Source organism: Prionailurus bengalensis, chromosome B4 (assembly GCF_016509475.1).
Source record: "Prionailurus bengalensis isolate Pbe53 chromosome B4, Fcat_Pben_1.1_paternal_pri, whole genome shotgun sequence".
Classification (NCBI taxonomy): Eukaryota; Metazoa; Chordata; class Mammalia; order Carnivora; family Felidae; genus Prionailurus; species Prionailurus bengalensis.
The window spans coordinates 129,632,470-129,657,691 of NC_057358.1; the positions used below are offsets into that span (position 1 = coordinate 129,632,470).

General features: G+C 45.3%; 1 protein-coding gene across 4 annotated transcripts in view; it reads left to right on the forward strand.

The window, feature by feature from the left end:
* Positions 1–21,675, forward strand: part of HMGXB4 (HMG-box containing 4) — a 31,686-nt gene extending 10,011 nt beyond the window's left edge. For all 4 annotated transcript variants that reach the window (XM_043563607.1, XM_043563608.1, XM_043563609.1 and 1 more), the window contains 6 exons: positions 10,298–10,379; positions 11,381–11,445; positions 12,936–13,041; positions 13,491–13,660; positions 18,941–19,063; positions 19,541–21,675. In XM_043563607.1, the coding sequence (XP_043419542.1) occupies positions 10,298–10,379; positions 11,381–11,445; positions 12,936–13,041; positions 13,491–13,660; positions 18,941–19,063; positions 19,541–19,585 (591 nt within the window). In that variant the 3' untranslated portion in view covers positions 19,586–21,675. The remainder of the gene's footprint in view (positions 1–10,297; positions 10,380–11,380; positions 11,446–12,935; positions 13,042–13,490; positions 13,661–18,940; positions 19,064–19,540) is intronic.
* The last annotated feature ends 3,547 nt before the right edge of the window (positions 21,676–25,222 follow it).

The following is a 25,222-nucleotide window of genomic DNA, read 5'->3' on the forward strand; positions in this document are numbered from 1 at the left end:
ACCTTCCGAGCCACGAATCAGTGTGCACGTCAAGAGCTGCATAGTCAGACACTGGGTCAGGTTTTATTCATTTATTTGCGAATTGCTTCGTGAAATCTTATGTATTCTGTGTAAGATGCCCTTTATCCTGAGAATTTCCATTCGCTAGTGATGTATGACAGTGCCATAAACTAATTGTACAGTGCTGAACGTAGGAGGTCAGGGTGGTCAGAGCTTACGGAAGAAAACGGATTTCAGTACAAAGGCATCCAAGGTGGCAGAAAGACGTTTAGAAAGTAGCACAGCAAAACCACCGAACTCTAGTCCTGTGTTTCTAACTGCCTGATAAATATTGCCACCTGGATGCCTTGGGTCCCTCAGACCCACATGTCACTGACTAAGCTCATCATCCTGTCGCCCAAACCTGCATCTCCTCCTCCATCTGCTTCCGTGTTCTGGGCCCTTCCAGTCAGCCCAGACTCAAAACTATATGCTGCATCGTTTCTCTTGACGCTTTATTATGAAATTTCAAACCAAAAGCTTTGAAATGGTACAGTGAGCGCAATATGCCACCCAGTGAGATTCTGTAGTTATCTTGCTGTCTCCCTCATGAGACATCTGTCCATCCATCTTTTACAAAGTATTTTGAAGTCAATTATAGATCTCACACATCGCATCGCTGAACGCTTCAGCCTGCGTGTCATTAACTTAAGTTCAATATTTGTTTTCAGGACTTTTTTTTTTTCATGGTAGACTTACGTGCAGATGTGCATGGGGTCAGTCTACCACTGGGTGAGTTTTGACAAATGCATACGCCTGTGTGACCACACCTGTCAAGACAGACATTCCCATCGTCCCAAACAGCTTTCTCGTACCCCTTGCCTGTCGGTCCCCGCCCCAGAGCCACCCACTGTTCTGGTTGCTTCCCAGTCTTATGGTGCATTTTTGCGTCTCCGCCTCCCTGCTTTCCCTCTCCTGTAGGTCCACTCAAGGACTGTGCCCGATATCCTTCCTCCTTAATCATCCCCATGCCTTTATGTACTCCATTACCACTGTTCCATCCTGGACCTCATCCCTCCCCGTACGTAATGCAGTAAATGGCCTCCTTTCTGTTTCTTCTCCCATGCATTTACTACACCCTGATGCCAGAATGTTCTTAAGTACCAGAAGTTCTTAAGTGATGCCAACAGTCCTCTGGTTCAGCATCTTCAGTGGATCCTTCCCACCTTCACGTTCAACCCTAAGCTCCGAGAGGACCAGGGTCCTGTCTGTCACGCTCTCCACTTCATCCCTAGCACTGAACCCGCAGTCTGGCCCGCTGTATTTAGTCCATAGATGCTTGCTGAATGACTAAATATCAAAGTTAGTCCATAGATGCTTGTCGAATGAGTAGATAATCAAGGTCCAGACCCGAGGCCAAGCATCATAATTGTCTGTGATTTAGCCTTCAGCCTTCCTTCTCAGCTGTCCCCCTTAGTTGGCTTTACATGCACTGTGGGGAAACCATTCTTGGCCCCTACATTCTTCCCTCTACTCCTCTGCTCATTTTTGTAGTGATCTTCTTCCGTATTCTCCTTCCTATACTGAAGCTCTGCCTTCCCTTCAAGACCTAATCAAGTGCCGCCTCCTCCAAGACTTGCTGCCCCTCCGACCACAATTGTGACTTCCCCTGCCAGCTGGCTGTGGGAAGTCACTGCACTTAACTTTCCCTAACATTCGGGTTTTCTATGCATGTATTCCATTTCCCCTGTTAAAGACGGTAAGCTCCTTGAGGGTGCCGTAGCTCCTTAGGGGCTGTTGTGGTCACCTTACCGTCCCCTTCATCTCCTCAATGCCCTTGGTAGGCATTTTGTGATGCATGTAAAGTGAATGAAATGGGTGCAGACCTAGTACTGAAAAGGTGGGTCAGGAGCAAATTGTAAGAATCTTGAATTAGTTAAGGACTTGGCAAGGGGCACTTCGGGCTTATGGGCAGGACTTAGATATGCTCCACATGATCGTGTAAGAAGAAAATGATAGCGTGGCGGCAGGTGGGTGAGACCAAGGAGAGATTGTGACAGACCATGCAGGAGGTTATTATAGTCCAAGGTTTGGGGTACTGGAAAAGCCTGGTAGAGATTCAGAAGAGACTCTGAAGGGAAAACTGATAAGGTCTGGCTGCAGGGCTTGGATCTGAGAAGGCGGAAACATAAATGAGGATAAAGATGTCCCTTAAGATTTTGAACCTGGGTGCCTTGGAAAATAAAATTATAATCTCTTCAAGTGTGGGACTTCTTTATAATTCCCCCACGGGGCTAGCAGTTGCTAGTAAAAAATGAACGGTAGTTTATAGCAAAAATTGTATTAGGAATCAGCATTTGATCGTGACTATCCAAACCTGAAGTAGTCATACTCTGAATGTAATCATTTATTTATCCAGCAAATACTTATGGAACACGTACCATGTTGTTTTAAACCTGACCTCTGCATAAAAATTTCTCGTGGAGTTTAAAAAAAAAAAAAAAATTCTTTCCTGGGTTTTATTTCAGTATAGAAAAGAACTAAAAGTCCACCTAGAGATCAAAAGGAAAGCTTCAGGAATAGCGTCCCCCCAGACTACAGCGAGCAGAGGTTGGCTCTCCCACTGGTAGAAACACGGAAAGCCTCTGTGTACTTCCTGCTTGGATCCTATGACCAGCACTGGCACAAAAGTAGAGAAGCAAGAAGGATGGCTGTTTTGGGAGAAGATAAGTCAGGCTTAGATTTTTTTAAGATGTATGCGTGAAGTGATTCAAGGCTAAGAGTGTGGGCTGGGGAGCCACACCACTTGGGTTCAAAGCCTGGCTCTGCCACTTACAAGCTGTGTGGTATTGGGCAAGTGACATAACTTCTCCACGTAGAAGGTGTGGATGGTGGGGCGCCTGGGTGGCTCGGTCGGTTGGGTGTCCGGCTTTGGCTCAGGTCACGATCTCACACTCCATGAGTTCAAGCCCCACTTCGGGCTCTGTGCTGTCAGCTCAGAGCCTGGAGCCTGCTTCAGATTCTGTGGCTCCCTCTCTCTCTGTTCCTCCCTTGCTCATGCTCTGTCTCTCTCTGTCTCAAAAATAAATTAATAAAAACATTTAAAAAAAAATTTTTTTTTTTTTTTAAAAGAAGGTGCGGATGGTGACAGACCTACCTGATAGGGTCGTTAAGGGTTAAATGAGATAATAATAATACATGTAAAAGGCAGCCAACCCACAGGGGCACCATTGGGTTGTTTTTTTTTTGTTTGTTTTTTTAAGAGTTTTAAGTAACCTCTACACCCAATATGGGGCTTGAACTTACAACCCCCAGATCAAGAGTCACATCCTCTGCTGACTAAGCCAACCAGGTGCCCCTGGATATTTTACATTTATTACATTTACTTCAAAAGAAACAGCAGTGTGGGACATCTGTCAAACACCTTGGGAACTACTAGCTCGAGGTAATTCATGGTTGCTACGTCTTATCACACGACATTCCTTTCAATAATGCCCCGTCTTTTCGAAGCTGGTCTTCTGTGATGGCTGTGATAAAAAGCAAGTACCATGTGAAAAGCCATGTGGGCACCCAGCTAAGTCTGGGAACTGTGGCTCTGCACATTGGTGAGCGTTCAATAGGAGCTGTTTTCAATGTCCTCTCCGGAGAAGTTCCAGAGAGCGATAGAAACGCAAGAGCTGGGGCTCAGCAGAGCAGGTGGGGCTCGGGTGAGGGTGGGGCGCTCCTGCACAAGAAATGAGGTCCCTGAGCAGAGAGCCCAGAGCAGAATCTGGTACGGTGCGCACAATGGGGCGCCGGAGAAGGCAGAGGGGGCCGCTGTGTGGGAGGAGAAACCAGAGAGGGGTCAGCGTGGCAGAAGTGAAGAGCAGACCGTTGGGGAGTAGACTGGACTCCCACTAGAGGGAGGAGGAGTTCAAGTGCGGCAGAGAGAGTGGGAGTCCATGCAGGAGTGAGAAGCGAGGGCAGCAGGGGTGGCACCCTCACCGGGTAGTCTTGATACAGACCAGGGGATTGAACTCTGTCTCCGGTGGAAGGTCACACTCTCAGTGTTGAGCTGTGTTTGGGGAGTGGCTTTTTGTTGTCGTGTTTGCGTGCTTGTGCGTTGGCTCATTGTTGAATCCCGCTTTCTGAGAAGGGGTAGCGAAGTCATCTGGTAACGTCTTGATGATTTCCCCCTGGGATCATCCCGTGGAGGGGAAGCTCTTGTTTATGCCGGTAACGTTTCAAAGACACCTTACTTTGGGTTTTGCTAAATCACTAAAAGCCCATTCGCTGCCATTCAGAATAATATCTGTGATGTTGCCGCTCCAGAGGCACGCCTTCAGTTATCTGTATGTTTCCAGAATGTTCATACTTCCTGTAAGCAGGCCGAGGCCAGCCAGGTGGCCTTGTGTCTGGCTCACTCAGGCGTTGTTGCTGATGGAGTAGAGTAGCACACTGAAGTCTGAGCCGTGGTTAGACTCGTGGCGTTGCGTGTGTCCTCTCGCTGCTGACACTGAAGCTGAGGAACAGCACCGATACGGTAAAAGTCAGCCGCTGCCCTCTACTGAGTGCCTGCCGTGCGCCAGTGTCTCTTCGGCATCTGACCTCTCGGACTGTCTTGACTGATAGGAGAAGCCGAGAAGACAAGACGAGGATTGTAGCATAGGTCTCCTTAACCCCAAGCCTGTACTTTCTCAACTCTTACCACGTGCCCTTCTGAAGCCTCAAGAGATGGCTGTCCGGTGCCGTGTGCCTTCATCGCAGCCAACGGTAGGTTCTGGGGTAAAGGAAACTGATGCGGCGGCTAGCGTCTCAACTAGTGTCTGAGATTCGTCCCACTGAGATGTACAGACCTTGTTTGTAAGTCGAATGTGATGAAGCGCAGACAGCTTGGGCTCACACGCGGCCGTCCTGGGTCCTTGTTCTAGTCTGCTGCTTAACCAGCTGTGTTCTCTGGCGATGCTTCCTCCCTGCTCGCTTGTAAAACGCAGTTGTGTATACACGTAACACGCTCCGCACAGGCCCGTCTCCGGAAACAGCTGCGGCTACACTTACCGTCACTTCTGCCCTAAGTTCTTCAAAAGCAGAAAGTAAGCTTGAAAACATCTTTCTTAAGCTTTTCTTCTTAACCGGTCATTTCACGTGACCTCGACGAAGCAAGGAGACGATGCTTTTATGGTTTTCTTTGGCTTTGCTTCATAATATAACACCCACCTGATAGGAAGCAGACTCTGCAGTTATCCCACCTGTCTGGGCAACAGTTAAGATCTAGAAAGAAAACAGCGTTTCCAAGGAGCAAAAGCCAGCACCCTGCAGCTCACTGGAGTGCTTCCTGGGCGGGGGAAGGAACGCTGGCCAGAGAGGCGTCGCCAGACCTCCCTGACCGTGTTCCGTTCTTTGCAGAAGAGCGAACACACCTGGCCCACCTCACGTGTGGGGGTGCCCTGAAAATCAGATGAGGGAGTGGAGGGGATTCACACTCCTCCCCTTTGGCACACAGTCCTCAGACTTTGTTATCCATCTTGTACGTATTCTGCACAACGTAAGTTGTGCCGGGCACGCGCCAGGTGCTGTGGATTAAAGATGAGTAAGTGCAGTGCCAGCGTCCTGCCAACTCCGAGCTTTGGGTGTAGGAAGAGGGGTCAGAAAGTATTCAGTGCGTCGAGCCCCACGCAGGCACGTGCCGAGTGCCAAGGGAGCACGGGGGGAAGCCAGAGAAGGTTCCCTCCAGCGGCACGTATCATCTGAACCAGATCTCAGGGCCAGCTAGGAATTATCAGGTGGAAGTGAGGAGTGGGCTTTCAGGCAAGGAGTGAAAGATGCTTTGAAGGGACTGAGATGCCAGGAGGCAGAGGATGTTCAGAGAAGCACAGAAGTGCGCACGCGCGTGTGCACGCGTGTGTGAGGTGGAGGCAGCAGAAGGTCGGGAGTAACCATGTGGAAGGAGGAAGCATGGCTGCACCTGCCTCCGAGGACGGGGCGGTGGAGCTGGGGGAGCGATCGTAAGCCCCGACCGCAAGAGCCTAGCTGTGGTTTCAAATGCGTCCCGAGCGCTGCACTAGGCGTTCATCGGTGGTATTTCGGTGAGTCTCCACAAGAACCCGGTGAGGCGTAGACGTTCTCCTCTCCGTCTCCCAGAAGCAAGCTCAAGGGAGCGAAGTAACCTGCCCAGGGCACAGTCCTGTTCAGGGGCAGAGCGGGACTCTGAACCCACGATCTTTGTGATTGTGGGGCCCGTGCTCCTTCCGTTACAGAGAGGATGTCTGCCTTCCACCCAGTGGTGCGCCGTGAGAGATGGCGCAAGTGCAGAGTGCGTTTTAGGAAGATTTCCATTCAGAACGGTTCAGGTAGAAGCTTTGCTGTGAAAACCTTACTTCTCTGGCACCCTCTCCTTTAGCCAGATCAGATTTAGGGATCTCGGTCAAATTAGTTCAGGAGAACATCAGGTGGTATTGTGGTTACAGGCGCGGGCTCCGAAGCCAGACCGGCTGCGTTTGGACGCTCGCCCCGCCACTCCTTCGTGTCTGACCCTGCATCTCGGTTTCCTCATCTTTAAAATGACAGCAATGGGGCGCCCAGCTGCCTCAGTCAGTTGAGCGTCCGACTTCGGCTCAGGTCGTGATCTCACGGTTCGTGAGTTCAAGCCCCGCATCGGGCTCTGTGCTGACAGCTCAGAGCCTGGAGCCTGCTTCGGATTCTGGGTCTCCCTCTGTCTCTTCCCCTGACCTGCCCGCTCGTTCTCTCACTCTCTCGCTCTCTCTCTCAAAAATAAATAAACATTAAAAAAATTTTTTTTTAATGGCAGGAATGGGGCACCCAGCTGGCTCAGTCAGAAGAGCATGCAACTCTCAGTCTTGGGGTCATGAGTTGGACCCCCATGTTAGGTACAGAGATTACTTTTAAAAGTTAAAAAAAATTTAAATAAAATGGCAGTAATAATGGAATTTACCTCACAGGGTTGTTGCAAGGTTTAAGTGAGTTTCTAGAGGTAACGCTGTCCTACAGCACCTCCTATATGGTATTAGTATTAATGAAGCACTTGTGTTCTTGTCATCAGCAGAAGAAAGCCAAGTTTTATTTTTAAGATTCGTAAGTTATGTTTTGCCTTAATCCCCAAGTGTTTTAGCCTTTAAAAGTTCTTAAACCAGAGTCTTGGGTGGGCTTGAAGAGGGATTTTCATCAGATTGTCAAAGAGTTCTATTTCCCAAAGGAGTTAAACATGACTACTTTATAAAAAGCATTAAGAAGTTTACTCTTTGAGGGATTCCTGGATGGATCCGTCGGTTAAGTGTCTGACTCTTGATTTTGGCTTAGGTCAAGATCCCAGGGTCATGGGGTTGAGCCCTGCATTGGGCTCGGTACTGAGCGTGGAGCCTGCTTGAGATTCTCTCTCTCCCTTTGCCCCCTCCCCTACTCGCACTCTCTCTTTCTAAACAGAAAAAAAAGTTACTCTTTGAAAGGTCTTGATACAACGATACATGTCATCAAACACTTAAAAGGAGGTTATGGCTGCAAAATTACAACATTGTGAGTCACACTTAGTGGATCTGTTGGCAGTCATCTGCTACTAATAATAAAGTATCCAAGTTTTTGAAATACTAACACTTTATTAGGGGGAGTCAACATTGTTCCCGATGTAACCACTGTGATCCACTTACAATAGTGTATGTTTTCTTGCATTAGGAAGTCTAGAGTGGAATTACTGGCCTTGTATCTGGAGTCACATGGAAATATTTTGTGTGCATAGAGATCATCCATTATTTGTATATTTCTAACTACTAAACTACATTTAGAAAAATCTTTGTGCCCTGGAAAAAGTTTAACTGTTAAGTTTGAATTCCGAACTTTAGGTCCACAGACAGGAGTTGCATTTTGCACAGTGGTTAGGTTCTAAGGTCAGCACCTAAGGTGGGAATTGTAAGTAGTTCAGGTTCCCTGAAAACCCCTCAGGAAGGCTGGCTTCACAACCAAAAGCTGACAGACTGCCGGTCCAACAGAACGTCAGCCCAGTGCAGCTGGGTTCTTCTCGGCGCCAGGTGAAGTCATTGGCGTAGGCTCAGAAGCCATAATTATTATTTTTTCAATTACGTTAGCTACACGTGTCAGAATCACACTTGGGTAGTGAGTTGTGCACACTGAAAGAGACATACAGGAGTTCTCCAGGACAAGCAGGTGTATGTTCTTTGTCACACTCGCTCCAAGGAATAGGTTCATAGCATAGAATCACTCCAACTAATCAGTCAATCCATCTCTCTCTCTCTCTCTCTCTCTCTCTCTCATAAATGGCCAAATATAGAACTTACATGAACTCCTGTCTATGTAGTGCCCCTCCATTGTATCTGGGGCCCAATAAAGGGGGGTTTGAAAGAAGGGAGCGTTAGTTAAAAACCTTGGAACATTTGGGGATATGAAGCTGCTCCTAAATTACTAACCAAACGCAGCACCCAGAACTCACTTATGTCGCATCTCTAAACAGGACTGGCTTCACCAGTAGAATACTAAAAATAGGACCTTCACTATTTAAATGAAACTGTTAAAGTAAAGGCCTTGCTGCTATTTTCTTTACCTGATTTAGGCCAGATGATTTCACTTTATCATCCTTCTCCAAAATTCCCTATTTTTAAAAAAAGCTTGTATTGGCCTTTTGGATGCTACAACTTCTATTTTGAAAGATACAGAGGGAATAGAAAAGAACTTATAGTAGTTTTCCATAGGAGCATAACAAATTACCGCAGATTTAGCAGTGTGCAACGACATCCACTGTTATCTCCCAGTTCTGTACCTCGGAAGTCCAGATAGGGCTCAGCTGGGCTCTCAGTCCCTCCCAACACTGAATCAGGGTTTGGGCCAGAACTGGGTCCTTCCCTGAGGCGAGCGAGGGCTCCTTCCTCTTCAGGTTGTTGGCAGTTTGTTCGTGTTGTCGGCAGTATTCCATTCTTTATAGCTGTAGAACTCATGGCAACCTCTTTTCCTAAAGTTCAAGGTCAGTAGGAGAGTGTCTGATGTTGTGTCTCGTCCCTTTCAAGGGCTTACCTGACTGACCGTGGTAAGTCAGGCTGAGTCAGGATGGTCTCCCTTTTGATTAAGTAAGATTCAACGGGACCTAAACTAGTGTGCAAAGTCCCTTTTGCCATACAACGTAACAGTCACGGGAATGATAGCCCGCCACATTCACCAGTCCTACTCACGCTCACAGGGATGGCACTATACGGGGCATGTGCACCAGGGGGCAGAAATCTTGGGAGCCGTCTTGGAATTCTGCCTGCCACAGAAATGATGCTGTCATGACGTTACTGCGTACCTACTGAAGTGCCACATACTGTTTGATTAATTCCCACCTTTGAGTTAAAATGGTATTATCCAAGTTTTACTCACAGGGAAACTATAGCTCAGGGAAATGAAGCAGTTTGTGTTGCTAACAAATAGTGTGGTCCGGATTCTGAACTACATCAGTTAGCATCCAAAGCCCAGGCTCTGGTTATTTTGTCACATTATCTTGCTAAATCCTGTCACTCCTTCCTCCCTGCTTGTGGAGGTATCACAATAAAGAATAAACATGCTCCAAGTAACACAAAGCAATTTGTTGAAGTGAGAGAGGTTCATCTTACGTTGACTACCAAAGAATTGTTTTCAGTTGTTTACCTGCTTCCCACATTGGACCACAAGAATGTGAATAATAAAATAATGATAAACTACAACTAACAGGAAAAGCAGGATCAGGGAAATTATAACACTAGAAATCAAAACCAGAAGAACAAAACAAACAGATTTGGCTCTTGGCTTTCTGGTCCCAAAGTAAAGGGAAATAATATGATTCTTCTTTTCAAAGATGAGAAAAATAGACACTCCAGGAGAGGCAAAGATTTTCTCAGCACGGAGTTCTCAAGCTCATAACGTGGGATTGTATATAGGTGAATGAAGGGTTTTACAAGTAATTATCAAGTAGCTGCAACAACCTGAAAGATCTAGAAATGATTTAGCATGTGGTTTTTACCTTCTAAAGTAAAACTGGGGGTGCCTGGCTAGCTCAGTCAGTAGAGCATGTGACTCGATCTCAGAGTTGTGAGTTCCAGCCCCGCTTTGGGTATAAAGATTACTAAAAACTAAAATCTTTTAAAATAAAAGTAAAGCTGATATGTATTAATTAAATACTAAGTACCATTAAAAGTGAAATATAATTAAAAGTTATGCTGTTTAGGAAGCTGGTTAGTGGTTCCGAACCGTTCCCTAGATGAAAAAGTATAGGTCTCTTTTCTGTTTTGTAACCGTGGCTTCAGGGTTGCTCAACCTGTGTTCTAATGAAGTCTTCCCCTGTTCTGTTTCCACGTGACACCAGCCAAAAAAGAAGAACATGTCTGCCTACCAGGTGTTCTGTAAAGAGTATCGTGTAACCATCGTGGCTGACCATCCAGGTATAGGTAAGGACATTTCTCATCCTCAGCTTTGTTCTGTCCGTCTTTATCTCAGAAACAGTGCAGTGAATTCAGCCAGTCAGCAGGCAGCTTCTTCCTATGGTACTGAAATACCACAAAGCTCATGTTTTTCCCCCCTCTTTCCCTGTTCTGAAGTCACGTTAGGTTCTGCCTTAGTCCACCCGTCCCTAGAAGAGATAAGCTTTCTGTTTATATCCCTCAAAATGAGAAAACGGGACACTGAATAAAACTAAATGTTAGGGAGCCCTGCACATAAACCTGCAGTTGTTCGCTGCCGTGATTCCCCGGCTGACCTTTCCCTCTGGCCCCTGGGTGTGAGTTACAGTGAGGCGACTTGCATTGCTTCTGTCTGTCTCTGTGTCAGAAGTTAGCGAGGTGAGAGAAACACTCTGCCACAGACCTTGACAAGTCACGTAACCTCCACAGATCTCATTTGCCTGATGGGTACAGTGGCTTCACAACCTTCTCATCGAGGTTGTTGTGAGGCCCACGTGAAGCACCGTAGCAGATAGGAGCGCTTTATAAAGCATGACCTTGCTGTGCCGATGGAAGGGCAGCGTTACACTTCTCAAGGGTTGCTTCTGGGCTGCTCGAGGGAAATTCCTCTTTGGTTCTCCGCTCTCAAAACTTGGTAAAAATCTAACGTTTTCTATCAAATTCTACACAACACATCTTCTTTAACCTAAGTTGATAAGCTCTGTATAGTGAGGTCAAATTGAAAGACCCCCGAAAGAGGCTGAAGGGATAAATCTCTGGAGAATAGGTGTGTGAGAATTTGAGCCTATCTCGTGACCACCCAGTAGCCCCTTCCTTCCCTAGAGAAAAGAATCAAGACAAGTGTTGGGGTTTTAGTGTGGTTTTCTGAAAGAACCTTGTGCTATTTAAATCTGAGCTGGGAATTCCTTCTAGTTTTTGCTCTTATCAATCTTCTGTTTGATTTATAGTCCAACCTTTACTGTGTCGTGTTTTTTACCCTTTCATGCCAGACTTCGGGGAACTTAGTAAAAAACTGGCTGAGGTGTGGAAGCAGTTGCCAGAAAAAGACAAACTGGTAAGTACGCTTTCTTACGAACGTAGTTTTCATTGCTTTGTGCCTTGCAAAATATGTAATTCTTCTGTAGGCCATCAAGCCAACAGTGAAAATGGTGAAAACAAATTATAGATCAATAGAAAATGGTTTGACAGGGGCGCCTGGGTGGCTCAGTTGGGCGTCCGACTTCAGCTCAGGTCACGATCTCATGGTCCGTGGGTTTGAGCCCCACATCGGGCTCTGTGCTGACAGCTCAGAGCTTGGAGCCTGCTTCGGATTCTGTGTCTCCCTCTCTCTCTGCCCCCTCCCCCGCTCATGCTCTGTCTCTCTCTGTCTCAAAAATAAATACAAACATTAAAAAAAAAAAAAATTAAATAAAAAAAATTAAAAAAGAAAATGGTTTGGCAGAGGGCATTAACACTGGCTGGTGCCAGTTTACTCTAGTGTGGATTTAACTGCAGGGAGGCTATCTTTTCTAGCCTCATCTAGTTGTTTTCCAGCAGCCTTCTATTTGAGCCAAAAGGTGACCTGAGTTGGGGAGTGATGAAGGGTTAAAAGAGAATCTAAGATCAGACCCCTTTCCTGCAAACAGCCACTGGTCAGTAAAGGTCCGAGAACTGAGGAAGGTCATCTGCATCATGGTTACTGCAAATGAGAAAAATATGGGCTGTGTTTACTAGGTGAGTGGCTTGCAGGCCATCATCCTCATCAGCCAATACCAAATAATATACCCTCCTATCAGGAAGCCGGTAACACAATGATAACTAGTTCTACTGGAATCATTCACAGTCACTTTTCAACTGGGTGATGTGAAGGTTGGTCTAGGAACTAGAATTACCGTCTTTCTTTACAGCACAGCTCATCTGGGTGAAGCAGTGAAATTATTGTCACCTGGGTAGGTTATCTTTACTTTCTGTTTTCCGTGTCATTGTCATCCTGTTATTGGCATTGCCAACCAGCAGGTCAGAAGAACTATTTGGACCACATGGACATCATACCGAGCTTGGTGTTTACCCTATGATTTTCCATTTCGACCTCCGAGTGATCTCAAATCTCTTCTGAGACCTAACCATTAGCATGGAGGAACGTTTGCAGTCCTGTACTTAGGTATCACTGTAGTCACCATCTGAAGCCTGTTTGGTAACCCTCAGGGTAAAAGTTAGCATTAAGAGGCGCCTGGGCGGCTCAGTCAGTTGAGCATCCAACTTCCACTCAGGTCATGATCTCACACTTCGTGAGTTCAAGCCCCGCATCGGGCTCACTGCTATCAGCATTGAACCCGCTTCGGATCCTCTGTACCACCCATCCCCCTCAGCCCCTCCCCTACTCATGTTCTTTCTCAAAAATAAACATTTAAAAAAAAAAAAAGTTAGCATCAACCCTCTGTCTGCCCCCCTCCAGGATTTCCTTTCCCTTTCTTTTCTTCATTCTCCCCTTCCGTGACTGCTTTCCCTTGTATGTTTTGTCCGGATTCATTTATCATAACTTGCTTTGCCCTGATCTGATTGCAGATTTGGAAGCAAAAAGCTCAGTATCTGCAACACAAACAGAACAAAGCAGAAGCTACAACTGTGAAAAGAAAAGCCTCCTGCTCGGAAGTTCCCGTGAAAGTAAAAGGTAGGGGCTCCGACCTCTTTTCCTGAGAGCATGGTGAATTTGGCTTCCTAACCAGGAAATTGGGAGTGCAGCCTATATCAGAAGCAGATCTTGATACCCACATATTATCACTGAATATTATAGATTGCAAAAAAAAAACAAAATTAGAAAATATAAATCAGAAGTCATCAAACTTTTTCTAAAAAGGGGCAGAGAGTAAATATTTTAGATCTTGTGAGCCAAAGGCACTCTCTGTCACATATTCTCCTTTATTTTTTCTACAACCATTTAAAAATGTGAAGCCATTCTTAGCTCACAGGCTATGCAAAAACATGTACAGATTTGGCCCACAGTCCACAGTTTTGCTAAGGCCTGGTATAGGTCGTAACAGGGGGAAATCAGGAAGAAGATTTTTGTGGTGTTCCAGGCCATGGGTAAGCTTTATCTCTCTATTTCGTCTCTGTTCTCAGCTTCCTCTGCAGGAGTACTGTCTCCCCAGAAGAAATCCCCACCCACCACCATGCTGTTACCAGCCTCGCCAGCCAAAGCCCCTGAGACAGAGCCCATTGATGTCGCTGCTCATCTACAGCTGCTGGGAGAGTCCCTAAGCCTCATTGGACACCGCCTGCAGGAAACCGAGGTGAGTGGCACTATAAGCATAACTCCAGTTTCTGATACAGTGTGAATCTGTTTGCTCCTTCCATGTGCACCCAGTGAGCAACTACTACTCTTTTGTGCGAGATTATGCCAGGTGCTAAGGACAGAGTGACAAGATACGTCCTCGTGAAAACCCCTAGAGATAAGGAATCTACTGGCTGTCAAAGTCTACCCTTACCCCATCCTATTGAACAATGGCACAAAAAGAAGTTAGGTATTCTATGATTTTTTTTCCCAATTTTTATTGAGATACAATTGATCTATCATCCTGTATTTTGATTTTTTAAAAATGCAGTGGAAAAAGTGAATACAAATCCCATGGAAGTTTTGATCATTGGTACTTCTAAGAGAGTTTCAATTTTTCTGCACAATTCCAGTAAGGTCTTAAATAGAGTAAATTGTGGGGCGCCTGGGTGGCTCGTCAGTTAAGCGTCTGACTTCGGCTCAGGTCATGATCTCACAGTCTGTGGGTTCGAGCCCCGCATCGGGCTCTGTGCTGACAGCTCAGAGCCTGGAGCCTGCTTCCGATTCTGTGTCTCCCTCTCTCTCTGGCCCTCCCCTGCTCATGTTCTGTCTCTCTCTGTCGCAAAAATAAATAAAAACTTAAAAAAAAAAAAAATAGAGTAAATTGTATAGGGATTAAGGCTTCCTCTACTTCTTTGAAAATAAGTAGCAAATAGGGAAATTGAGGTTCTCAAGCTCTTTATTACTGCGTGCTTGAATTATACAGTGCTGTGCGCCCTAGGGAGATCTTTGTCCTTTTAAGCTTCAATTTCAAAATCACTTAACCTGAAAAGCTGTCATGTTCCATTTCTATTACCATATTCAATTTCTAATCGTATTACCCCCTTGGCTAACCCAGTCGTGTAGTATTTCACTTTTCCACTGGGTCCTGATAGGACATTTCAGCAAAGAAATCAGTCTCCACTACTAAAGCCATAAAAATCAGTGTAGGAATATAAAACTATTCACTTGCTTCTCTGTGGAAGTTGAACTGTTATTCAACAAATAAAATGCCAAAGGCCACAAAAGATGAAGGTTACCTAAGTTTTTTGGCTAGTTTTAATAACTTAGCAGATTTCAAAACAACTGGGGTATTTTCATATAGACTCAGATATTTAAATGGATCTAGATACTTCAAGAGTAAAATGTTCTGGGATCCTTACTTATTTTTCGTATTTAATCATTCTCAATTTCCTAAAGAGTTAGAAATAAAAATGATTTGTTTTATGCACCTTCTGTATTCCAGACTTCCCCTGGTATTTCCATTTAGTTTAGAAACTATTTGTTGAGGGGGCGCCTGGGTGACGCAGTCGGTTAAGCGTCCGACTTCAGCCAGGTCACGATCTCGCAGTCCGGGAGTTCGAGCCCCGCGTCAGGCTCTGGGCTAATGGCTCAGAGCCTGGAGCCGGTTTCGGATTCTGTGTCTCCCTCTCTCTCTGCCCCTCCCCTGTTCATGCTCTGTCTCTCTCTGTCCCAAAAATAAATAAACGTTGAAAAAAAAAAAAAATTAAAAAAAAAAAAAAAAGAAACTATTTGTTGAGTACCTAGGCATTATTTCAAAAACTTGTGGGGATGGGGGCACCTGGGTGGCTTAGTCAGTTGAGCATCTGACTTCATCTCAGGTCTTAATCGCATGGTTTGTGAGTTCAAGTCCCACGTCGGGCTCTCTGCTGTCAGCACAGAGCCCACTTCAGATCCTCTGTCTCCCTCTCTGTGCCCATCCCCTCCCTCCCTCCCTCTGTCTCTCTCTCTCTCTCTCTCTCTCTCTCTCTCTCTCTCTCTCAAAAATAAATAAACATTTATTTAAAAAAACAAAAAAACTTGTGAGAGTAGAAAATCTGACTTGCTTCCTGATGGTTTCCGATCATCAGGAAACTTACAGTCTCACTGGAAAGATAGAACATACATATAATTAGCAATTAAGGGGCACGGGGGTGGCTCATTGAGTTAAGCATCTGACTCTTGATTTCAGTTCAGGTCGTGATCTCATGGTTCGTGTGTTTGAGCCCTGCATTGACTCTGTGCTGACAGCATGGAACCTGCTTGGGATTCTCTCTCTCCCTCTGTCTCTCTGTATCTCCCCGTCTCGTGATCTCATTCTCTCTCTCTCTCTCTCTCTCTCTCTCTCTCTCTCTCTTTCAAAAATAAATAAATAAATAAATAAACATTTAAACAAAAACAAGCCAGCTTCTGTGAGCAGCTGCTTTGAAAAAGTTACACATACATGGTGACCAGAGAAGGGGAAGACTCAGTATGCCTGGGTGGCTGAGTCAGTTAAGTGTTTCGACTTCAGCTCAGGTCATGATCTTGTGGTCCATGAGTTCAAGCCCCATGTTGGCCCCTATGCTGACAACTGAGCACATGGAGCCTGCTTCAGATTCTGTGTCTCCCTCTCTCTCTACCTCTCCCCCACTCACGTTCTGTCTCTCTTTCTCTCTCAAAAATAAATAAAACATTAAAAGTGGGGGGTAGGGGGAGAAGACTTGTGCAGGTTCTCTAGCCCCCTTTATGTAACAGTCTTATGGAGATACAATTCACATACCTTAAAGTTCACCTTCTGAAACTGTAGAATTTAGTGGTGTTCAGTATATTCACAGAACTGTGGCCCCATCACTACCATCTAATTCCAGAACATCTTTGTTACTCCCGAAAGGAGTCACAAGTCTGATATTCTAATTTTTTCCTAACGTAGTACATCACAATGGGCATACATCAAAATGACGTGCCACCTGAAACTACACACCACACTTCAAGGAACACTGGTGTCTACAAGTCACTCATTTATAGATGGGACACCAGGGGCCTAATAACATTAAGTGACGATTACAAGTTGACACTCTGGCAGAGCCCAGCGTGCCTCACTCCTGACCTTGTCTCCCTGAGGCCAGCTGATGCGGTGAGAGAAGCTAGAGCCCAGTGAGAGTCAGGGAGAGTCAAGAGGGATTTTGTGAAAGGGAGGTGCTCTTCCAGCAGGGCCTGGAGGGATCTGGAGGGTTTTGTCTCCTGGAGACGTCGGAGAGAGACCTTCCAAAGCCAGAAAACAGTGCGCATCTCTGTTGCTTGGAATCGGGGTCTTCTACAGAGATAGATGAAAGGAGCCCCCCACTCCCACTTTAACCAGGTCTTCTAGCTGGTTTATATATCGGGACTCCACATCTGGGGTTTTTGTAAGGTTTTCATTTAAATCCCAGTTAAGTAACATGCAGTGTAATATTAACTTCAGGTGTACAATATAGTGATTCAACACTTTCGTACATCACCCGGTGCTCATTGCAAGTGAGCTCCTTAATCCCCTTCCCCTGGTTCCCCCTACCCCCCCCCCCCGCCCCCACCTCCCCTCCAGTGACCAGCGGTGTGCTCTCCATAGTTAAGAGTCTGTTTCTTGGTTTACCTCGCTCTCACTCTTTTTTTTTTCCCCCTTTGTTCGTTTGCTTTGTTTCTTCCACGTCAGGTTTTATTTGAAAAAAGGGTTTTACTGCTAAAATGATGACAATTTAGACCATCCTACACGTAAGATGGAGGAAGCCTGAAAATTAAGGCCGTAGCCCAAATTACAGAAGGTTTGGATGCTCTCAAATCTTTATTCTCCATTATGGAGGAACCGCAGGGATTTGTGTTGGTTTGTTTTGAGTAGGGAGGGATGTGATCAGCGCTCTCATTTGGTTTTCTCTGAAAGTATCTTCTGTTTTTGATTGGGAGTGACACCTGACTTGAGGAGAAGTTGTGTAACTGTAATGCGGTCCAGACATGACAAAGACTTGAATTAAGTCAACACATATTTATTGAGGGCTTACTCGGTGCAGAATACCAGCAGTTATTGAGAAGATATGAAAAGGAATATGACAGGGTTCCTGCCCTCAAGTTGCTTATAATTCATTAGGAGAGTCCGACATAAAACATCAGCTATAATTACCTGCAGGGCAAAAGTAATGGAATAATATTATTAATTGCTAACTGGTTGATTGCTTACTCAGCCAACTTTGGTTCAAAGGGCTTTAAATCGATTCTTTCATGTAATTCACACTGCAGCTTTGTGGGGAGAATTTTTGTTCCCTCTCTTTTACAGAAGAAAAAAACAGATGTATGTAGAGAGACTACGTAACTTGCTCTGGAGTTGAGCCCCTAAGTGCTAAAACAGAGGCCTGAATTTGGTGGTGCAACTCAAGGTCCACGCTCTTAACCCCTTGCTGCACAGCCCCCCTTGCAAGGAGGAGAGGGGAGGGAAGAGTTGGCGATGGCAAGGCCTTGAGACTGGACAGTCGTGTGAGTGGTGGTGACCTTAGCAGAGAAGGGGTGCTAGGAGGAGGGCAGGCGATTTCTCTTGACGGCATGTTGAGATTTGGAAACATCCAAAGTGAGAGACCTAGCAGGCAACCAGAATGCAGTTTGGGAGACGAAGATGTGGGTAATAATGGTAATAATTACTGATACTTTTTGAACACTTACCACGTACCAGGCACCGTTCCAAGTACCTTGTACCTGGTATCTCCCCTAATCCCCTCTGCGCAGGCTATTTCATGGGCACAGCATAGGAAGCATCTTGCCCCAGGACAGAAGCAGTGCGTAGGGGACCTGGCAGTCCTGAGCCCACAGCTCCTTCTCTGAAGGACTGTGCTGTGTCCCTTGCTGACATAGCCTCACGGGGCTTCTAGTTAAAGCAGATGATACAAGAGCTAGGCAGGTGCATTGCAGCAAGCAGTCTTAGTTCTTACCTATTTGAATCACAGAGAGACATTATGCATTGGGCAAGATGTTAAAATTTGAAATAAACCCAATTCACTTCTTTTCTGAGGGTGAACAACTCAACCCAGAAAAGTGGGATCATCAGCTATCAAAAAACCACGTACGTGGAGAAGTGTGTGTATGTTTGTGTTAAATGTTAATGCGTAGGGCTGTGGACCTCTCAGTTCTCACACTTGAGCTCTGTGGAGTTCATAAGAAAAGTACTTTTGCACACATGACTTCCACAAATCTTCCCAGGAGCTCTCTGGAGTAGGGAAGTCCAAGTGACTAACCCTAGGGTGCACAGAGGGTAAGATGGGGGAGGAACATAGAAAGGGAACTTGGGAATGTATTGTAAAAGTTTTCTTTTTAAACAACTTACAGAGTTCTCAAAGCAGATACCTTCCATTTCTGCTGCAAGTTGCATAGGACGGGCGAGACTTAAAAGAACAATGTGAGGAAACCAACCAGAACGCGGAGGGAGCGTCAGGAGTGGGACTCGGTTACAACCTGCTCTCCCTTACTGCTCTCCTTTCAGGGCATGGTGGCTGTGTCCGGCAGTCTGTCAGTGCTTCTGGATTCCATCATCTGTGCGCTTGGCCCCTTGGCGTGTCTGACCACACAACTACCTGAACTGAACGGCTGTCCCAAGCAGGTCTTGGTGAGTTTTCCCTGTTTTCCTTGGCGTTTTTTCAGCCAGACCCCTCAGGAGCCACAGAGGCCCTGCCTCAACGAGCTCGCAGGCTTCCTGGCAGATGGCGCTCCCTCCGTATATTGGCCCAAGAACGTGGTACCGGGTTGCTGAATACATGCTGTGCTTTGCGTGCAATTAGAAAACGTGCCGTTTCCCAAAACAGTCCTTGGGAGAGAAGCATTCTAGCCCCTGAGGGGCCGCACCTCCTGTGTTGCCCATTTGCATTTCTATACACACAGACGGAAGAGGAGGCTTCTGCCGCTTTTCCACGAGGATTAATGGGAAGAGTCAGCGGAAAAGCTCCTAGGGGAGCAGACAGCACGGTGCCAGCTTCACTCTCTAACTCTCGGTTTCCTTTCTCCTCTCTCTCCTCTGAACAAAGAAACAGGTCTCAGGGAACTAAGGTAAAGTACTGTCGGCTGAACCTCTTCCCTTGTTTTGCAGTCAAACACACTAGACAACATTGCTTACATCATGCCTGGACTGTGACCTCGAGGAGTCCCGGGACAGAGACTTCATCCAACCCCATTGCTGGTTTGTGTATATGTGGATGCGCCAGATCACTGGTCTCCGGGTGTAGGTTTTAAATTTTTATACATATATACATATATATATACACATATATATATAATGTACAATATATACATAGGACTGTAACTACTTTGCTTTTAATAATTTTATGAAATGGCAAAGGTTTAGCCAAGAGGAAACCTTGGCATGAATATGGACTTGGGATTCTTTTTTTCTCCTGTGGTGGATAAATCTGCCTTAAAAATCAATGTAACTTGGGGGCTGGGGGCTTGTTCTGGGTGCCAAGGGCATCTCTTTATGGACAGCTAAAAATGTGATTTTTTTCCAAACTCAGCTGTACCTCCAGACCCATCACTGACCACTTGCCTTACCTGTCTCACAGTCTGAAGTATAATAGGGAAGATTATGGGAAGATGCCAGTTGCCTGAGAGAGTACAAAGCCTTTCAACTTGAAGTGACCTAGGCAGGAGGTGATAAAATCGTTCCCATCTTCCAGTCACTGCAGTGGCTTAGGTGAACTTCATAGGGGGTTCATTCCGTTTCCTGCTCTACCGGTGTCTGTGTCTCAAAATTTATTGTAATCATTGGTACCATTAGCAGCCTCAGTAGGGGCCGAGGAGTTACGTGAGCCCCAGCAGCGTGAAACACCTTGGAGAGGGTAAAGCTGTGACTGCACAAGTTGAACATACATTGTGAGCTGACCCAGAATATTCCATCTGCAGAACTAATTGCTGGTATCTTCCATTGGCAGCATTTGCTTAGCCACCGAGTCCTCACAGGTTTTGCTGCTTAGTTGCTTGATGGTTGTGGAAGATGAACTTGGCCCAGCGTGATTCTTGGGTTCATCCAATTGGCTCCCCTGGTGGGCAGATACCCAGTGTTCTGCATTCCACACATAAGTGAATTGCAAAAAAGTACTCGATTCTCATGTAGGTTTATTTATGTGCGCGTGTGAATGTGTGTTTTAATTATGTGTATTTAACTCTTTAAAATCTCTTAGATTTTAATTTATCCTGTAAATTTCTGTATATATAATTTAATAACAAAAGCCTCCACCAGCAACAGCACGTGGAAGACACAGATTTGTCATTTCTTCCCTCCTTCTTTCTTCTGATCTCTACTGAAAACTCCCAAGTCATTTACATTTTAAGGTATCATGCCTCAAAAAGGAATCATTATGTCAGGATTCTAATTCTTTATAATTCAATAATGTCAAGAAAGTAAAATTAAAAGGAATGTTACCATTCCCAGCTGCCCACTTTTCCAAAGAACCAGACTCCTGCTTCCCAGTTCCGAAGAAGACAGTTGAACGCTTGAGGGTTGTTTTCCAACTGGGTGTGAGGTTCCCTGCCAAAACTAAGCTCCGGGGGATCTGCGCTTTCTTCCCCTGGCCGAGGCACAGCACTACAGCATCTAAGTAGATCTTCGAGGACCCTTCAGCCAGCCTGCATCCTACTTAATCCCTTCCCTTCTCCCCACCCGAGGGGTCGCAGGGCTTTGTTTCCTGAAGGTGCTCTAGCTGCTGATTGGCCCTCAGCTCAGAGCCGTGGGGAAGTTTAATTGGGGAGACGGAGGGAAATGGGTGTGTTTGGGAACCAAAATCAAGAAGAGCAGATCTGGGTTTGATTTCTCGTGTCAGACCCTGTGCCACGCCTCATCTGTACCGTGGAAGCTTCCTGTTTGACACAGGGTATCAAGGAGGGGCCTTGAAGACAAGGATTAGTAGGAAAGAAGTCAGTCAATCCCACCATTGTCATTTGTGCACATGAATGAAATCCTGATGAGGACCTGCTTTTTGTTGGTTTGTTTTCCTTTAAAACCCAACCCTATTGTATTTGTATTTAAATTTGTACACATTTGTATGATAATCTGTACCTTGTGGTATTTGGTACTATTAGAGGAAAAACTTTGGATTCAGACCTTGCAGTTTTTATATCATTGTTTTATTTTGTTTTTTAAATAAATTCTAGTGGTTTGATCCAAATCCCATTACAGTTGTATAAAGAAATAAAATTTTGTACTTATATTATTAAAAATCACATTTTTAATATTTGTAGTCCGGTCTCAGGTTATCTTTTCCCTGTTGCTGAGCAAGTTGCTATGAAATTCTAAAACCTGTCATTTTTCACCTATATTGTACCATGATTTTTTTTTTTTTTTTTAAGAAAAATCTCTGTCTGGAATAGAGGCCAAGTTTCTGATCTTAGCCATTTTTCTAACTTACATCTTGCTCTGTCTCTATTAACTTTTACATTGTACAGTCTCTCGTGTTCTCTCCCTTGCAAACTAAAGACCAGTGACTCTGTAAGAGAAGCTCTATTCACTGGTAAATGAAATTGTGTGTACACTACAGTGTTAGTCTAACTCAAGAAAATATCAGTCGTGTATTAAGGGTCACATCTAAATCCTGTGCTTAACCATGATACATTTCATTGCCGTTTCAGTCCTGTCTCGACCTAACGAATGATGTTGGATGGGTCACTTAGTCTTTGTGGGTGTCCAAAGTCCCACCAGTAAAATAGTGTTAAGGTCACTCCTGCCTCCAGGCCTGCGGCCAGCCAGCCTGACATGAATGATTAAAAATACTGTGAACATTTTAATATGTGGAGGTTTGACCTCTCTAGGTAAAAATTTCAATGTAAAGACAAGGTGTGACTAGTCCTACTAAATAGTGAAATATTCGGTCAATGGGAAGACTGACCTCTTACGAAGAGACTGCAAGAAAGACACTGAAGGACTCTTAAGGAGTGATTTGCATGTTTTCTCACATTCAGTCCTCCCACAAGCCTTCTGAGTACTCTCCCCTTTTACAAATGAGACCAATGAGGAAAGTACTTCACCTGAGGTGGTACAGCTAGTAAAGGGCAAGGCCATAGCAACATACTGGTACAGCTGAACTGGGCCCCAAGCCACTTGCAAAGTTGGATCGTGTATGGAAGGCCTCAGAATCCTTCTCTGTTACCTAGGGTCCTGAGCAAATGGGACTGTACAAAAACTACCTGAAACTCTTTCATTATTCAGATGTTCTCTCGTCCTGGCTGGCGTTTACTACACAGGCCTCACCTTTCTTGTCGTACTACTGTCTTACCACTTTGAAGGCAGAGGATCTTGACTTTCATCTAAAAGTACTTGAGGGGCGCCTGGGTGACTCAGTCGGTTAAGCGTCCAATTCTTTGATTTCTGCTCAGGTCATGATCTCGTGGTTCATGAGTTCGAGCCCTGCCTCAGGCTCTCTGCTAACGGTGCAGAGCCTGCTTGGGTTTCTCTCTCTCTGCCCCGCCCACTCGCTCTCTCTCAAAATAAATAAACAATTTAAAAAATAAAAATAACAAAAGTACTTGAAAGATGTAATAGATTACGTTACATTTATGCAGTATGTCAGTCTTCGGGGACTTAACCATTTTTACCCACAAGCAGGCGTTTGATATCAATATTACTAAAACGTTTAAAAAATTAAAACATATTGTTTACTAAATGAATTTGCTCCTTGCTACCAAACGCTTCTTTTTATTTATTTTTTTTAATGAGCTCTACGCCCAACACGGAGCTTGAATTCAGGACCCGGAGAACAAGAGTCACATGCTCTACTGACTGAGCCAGCCAGGCGCCCCTTAGCAAACACTTTTAAAACATAGTTTTAATCAGTTTTGTACTACGTTTAATGTTTGCCATTTGTATTCCTCTCTGTTGGGCCGACAAATCCACATACTTCTAATTTAAGAGCTATGTAGTATTCTGTTTGCATGGAGTTGATACGATTCCGCTCCCTGTTTTGGAGTATGGGGGCTGTTTCAGCTTTTTTACCGTGAAGGATACAACTTATGGCTGTTTCATTCTTGTCAATAAAGCCCAAGATCTTCTGCCCACAACCGCTTTAAACCAGAGTGGGGCAAGGAGGCAAAAACTTCAGATAAATCACCACCCAACATGGGCGTGTGAAAGGCTGCCAATGGAAGAATCCAAAAATGCTAAATACCATGTATGCGACCAAGCAATATGCTCAAATGAAGAAAAACATGGAAGGTGCCTGGCATGGAAGTCACCTTAAATGTATATCCTGCCCTTTATGGTCCAAATACCAAAGGTATTTGATCTAAGGTAGATTGGTTTAAATTTTAATGTTTTAGTCACTGTACTAGACAACAATGGTGAGCAAAGTGGTGACATAGTATCCCAGCCCCTCACAGAGTAGAGGGGAAGGGCATTTGTGAATAGGTCTCCTGGGCATTATTAAAACACTTCAAAGCACAGCAGCACATGACTTCCATAAAGTTTTTATACTGTACAGTAAAGATGTTCAGCCACTGTGTCTGCACAAACAGGTTAACGTAAGGAAGTGATTAAGTCCTAATTTAGGTCTTTCATCATCCCATATCGGTACAATCCATTTACTAGCCTTCCCAATTTAAAAATCACAAACACAGTGATCAATTAAATATTAAAGCACCCTGCAGTAGCCCAAACTACCAAAGCTGTGGTTATCGTGTCTTTTGGAGTGCATGTGATGAGAAGAAAAAACCAATAGATCAGATCTGATCTAATGCGTAAGAGCAGTATCTAAAACATGGTACACAGGAGGGTTGAAAAGAGAATCTTAGAACGAGAAAAGGCCTTTGAAATGCTTAAATTTTTTTTTTTAATTTTTTTTTCAACGTTTATTTATTTTTGGGACAGAGAGAGACAGAGCATGAACGGGGGAGGGGCAGAGAGAGAGGGAGACACAGTATCAGAAACAGGCTCCAGGCTCTGAGCCATCAGCCCAGAGCCCGACGCGGGGCTCGAACTCACAGACCGCGAGATCGTGACCTGGCTGAAGTCGGACGCTTAACCGACTGCGCCACCCAGGCGCCCCGAAATGCTTAAAATTTTTAACTTGGGGTCCACTGCTGTGTTTCAGGGACCCCAGAAACTCCCTGAAGTTAAATTGTATCTCTGTATTTTTGCTGCATAAAGGCTTGTGGTTTTCTTCAAATTCTCAAAAGAGCCTGTGACCTACAACAAAGTTTATACAGTCCTTGATCTAATTCTAGCATCCAGCAAAAATGAAAGCTCGCTGTTTGAATCACAGAGTAAATCAATGGCAGAAATGGGTCCCAGGCTCCTCTTGTGAGTACATCTGGGTGCATTCTGCCACTCTGGGCTCTAGCCCGTTCCTCGCTACAATTCATGGAGTTGGTTCTGTGTCAAGGGATCGCAATCCCCTGGTGCTGGCCTCCAATGTAAGGTAAGCGAATGCGGACTGCAAGCAAGGTGCATCTTGCAACAGGGAGGCCCTGACATCAGATAGGAGGAGCTCTGCCAGGGCGGAGAGACAACAGGCCAGAGATGCTGTCAACCCCAGCGTTGGGGGCGTAGTCATAGTGAGGTCCTAACAGCGAAGTCACTAGAGTGAGAACTGGTCCGAGCTTGCAGTGTAACCTTACCCAAGTCATTTCCCTGCTCCGAGACCTTGCTTGACAAGCGTAGAGCTTTAGGTCACACCTTTAAAAGGCATTGGGGGCGTGGCCGGCACAGGCCACACAAAGCCTCCTCATTTGCCCCAACCCTACGTCGTGCGTGACGTCCACAGGCGCCAGGAGAGCTGCAATGTGGTCG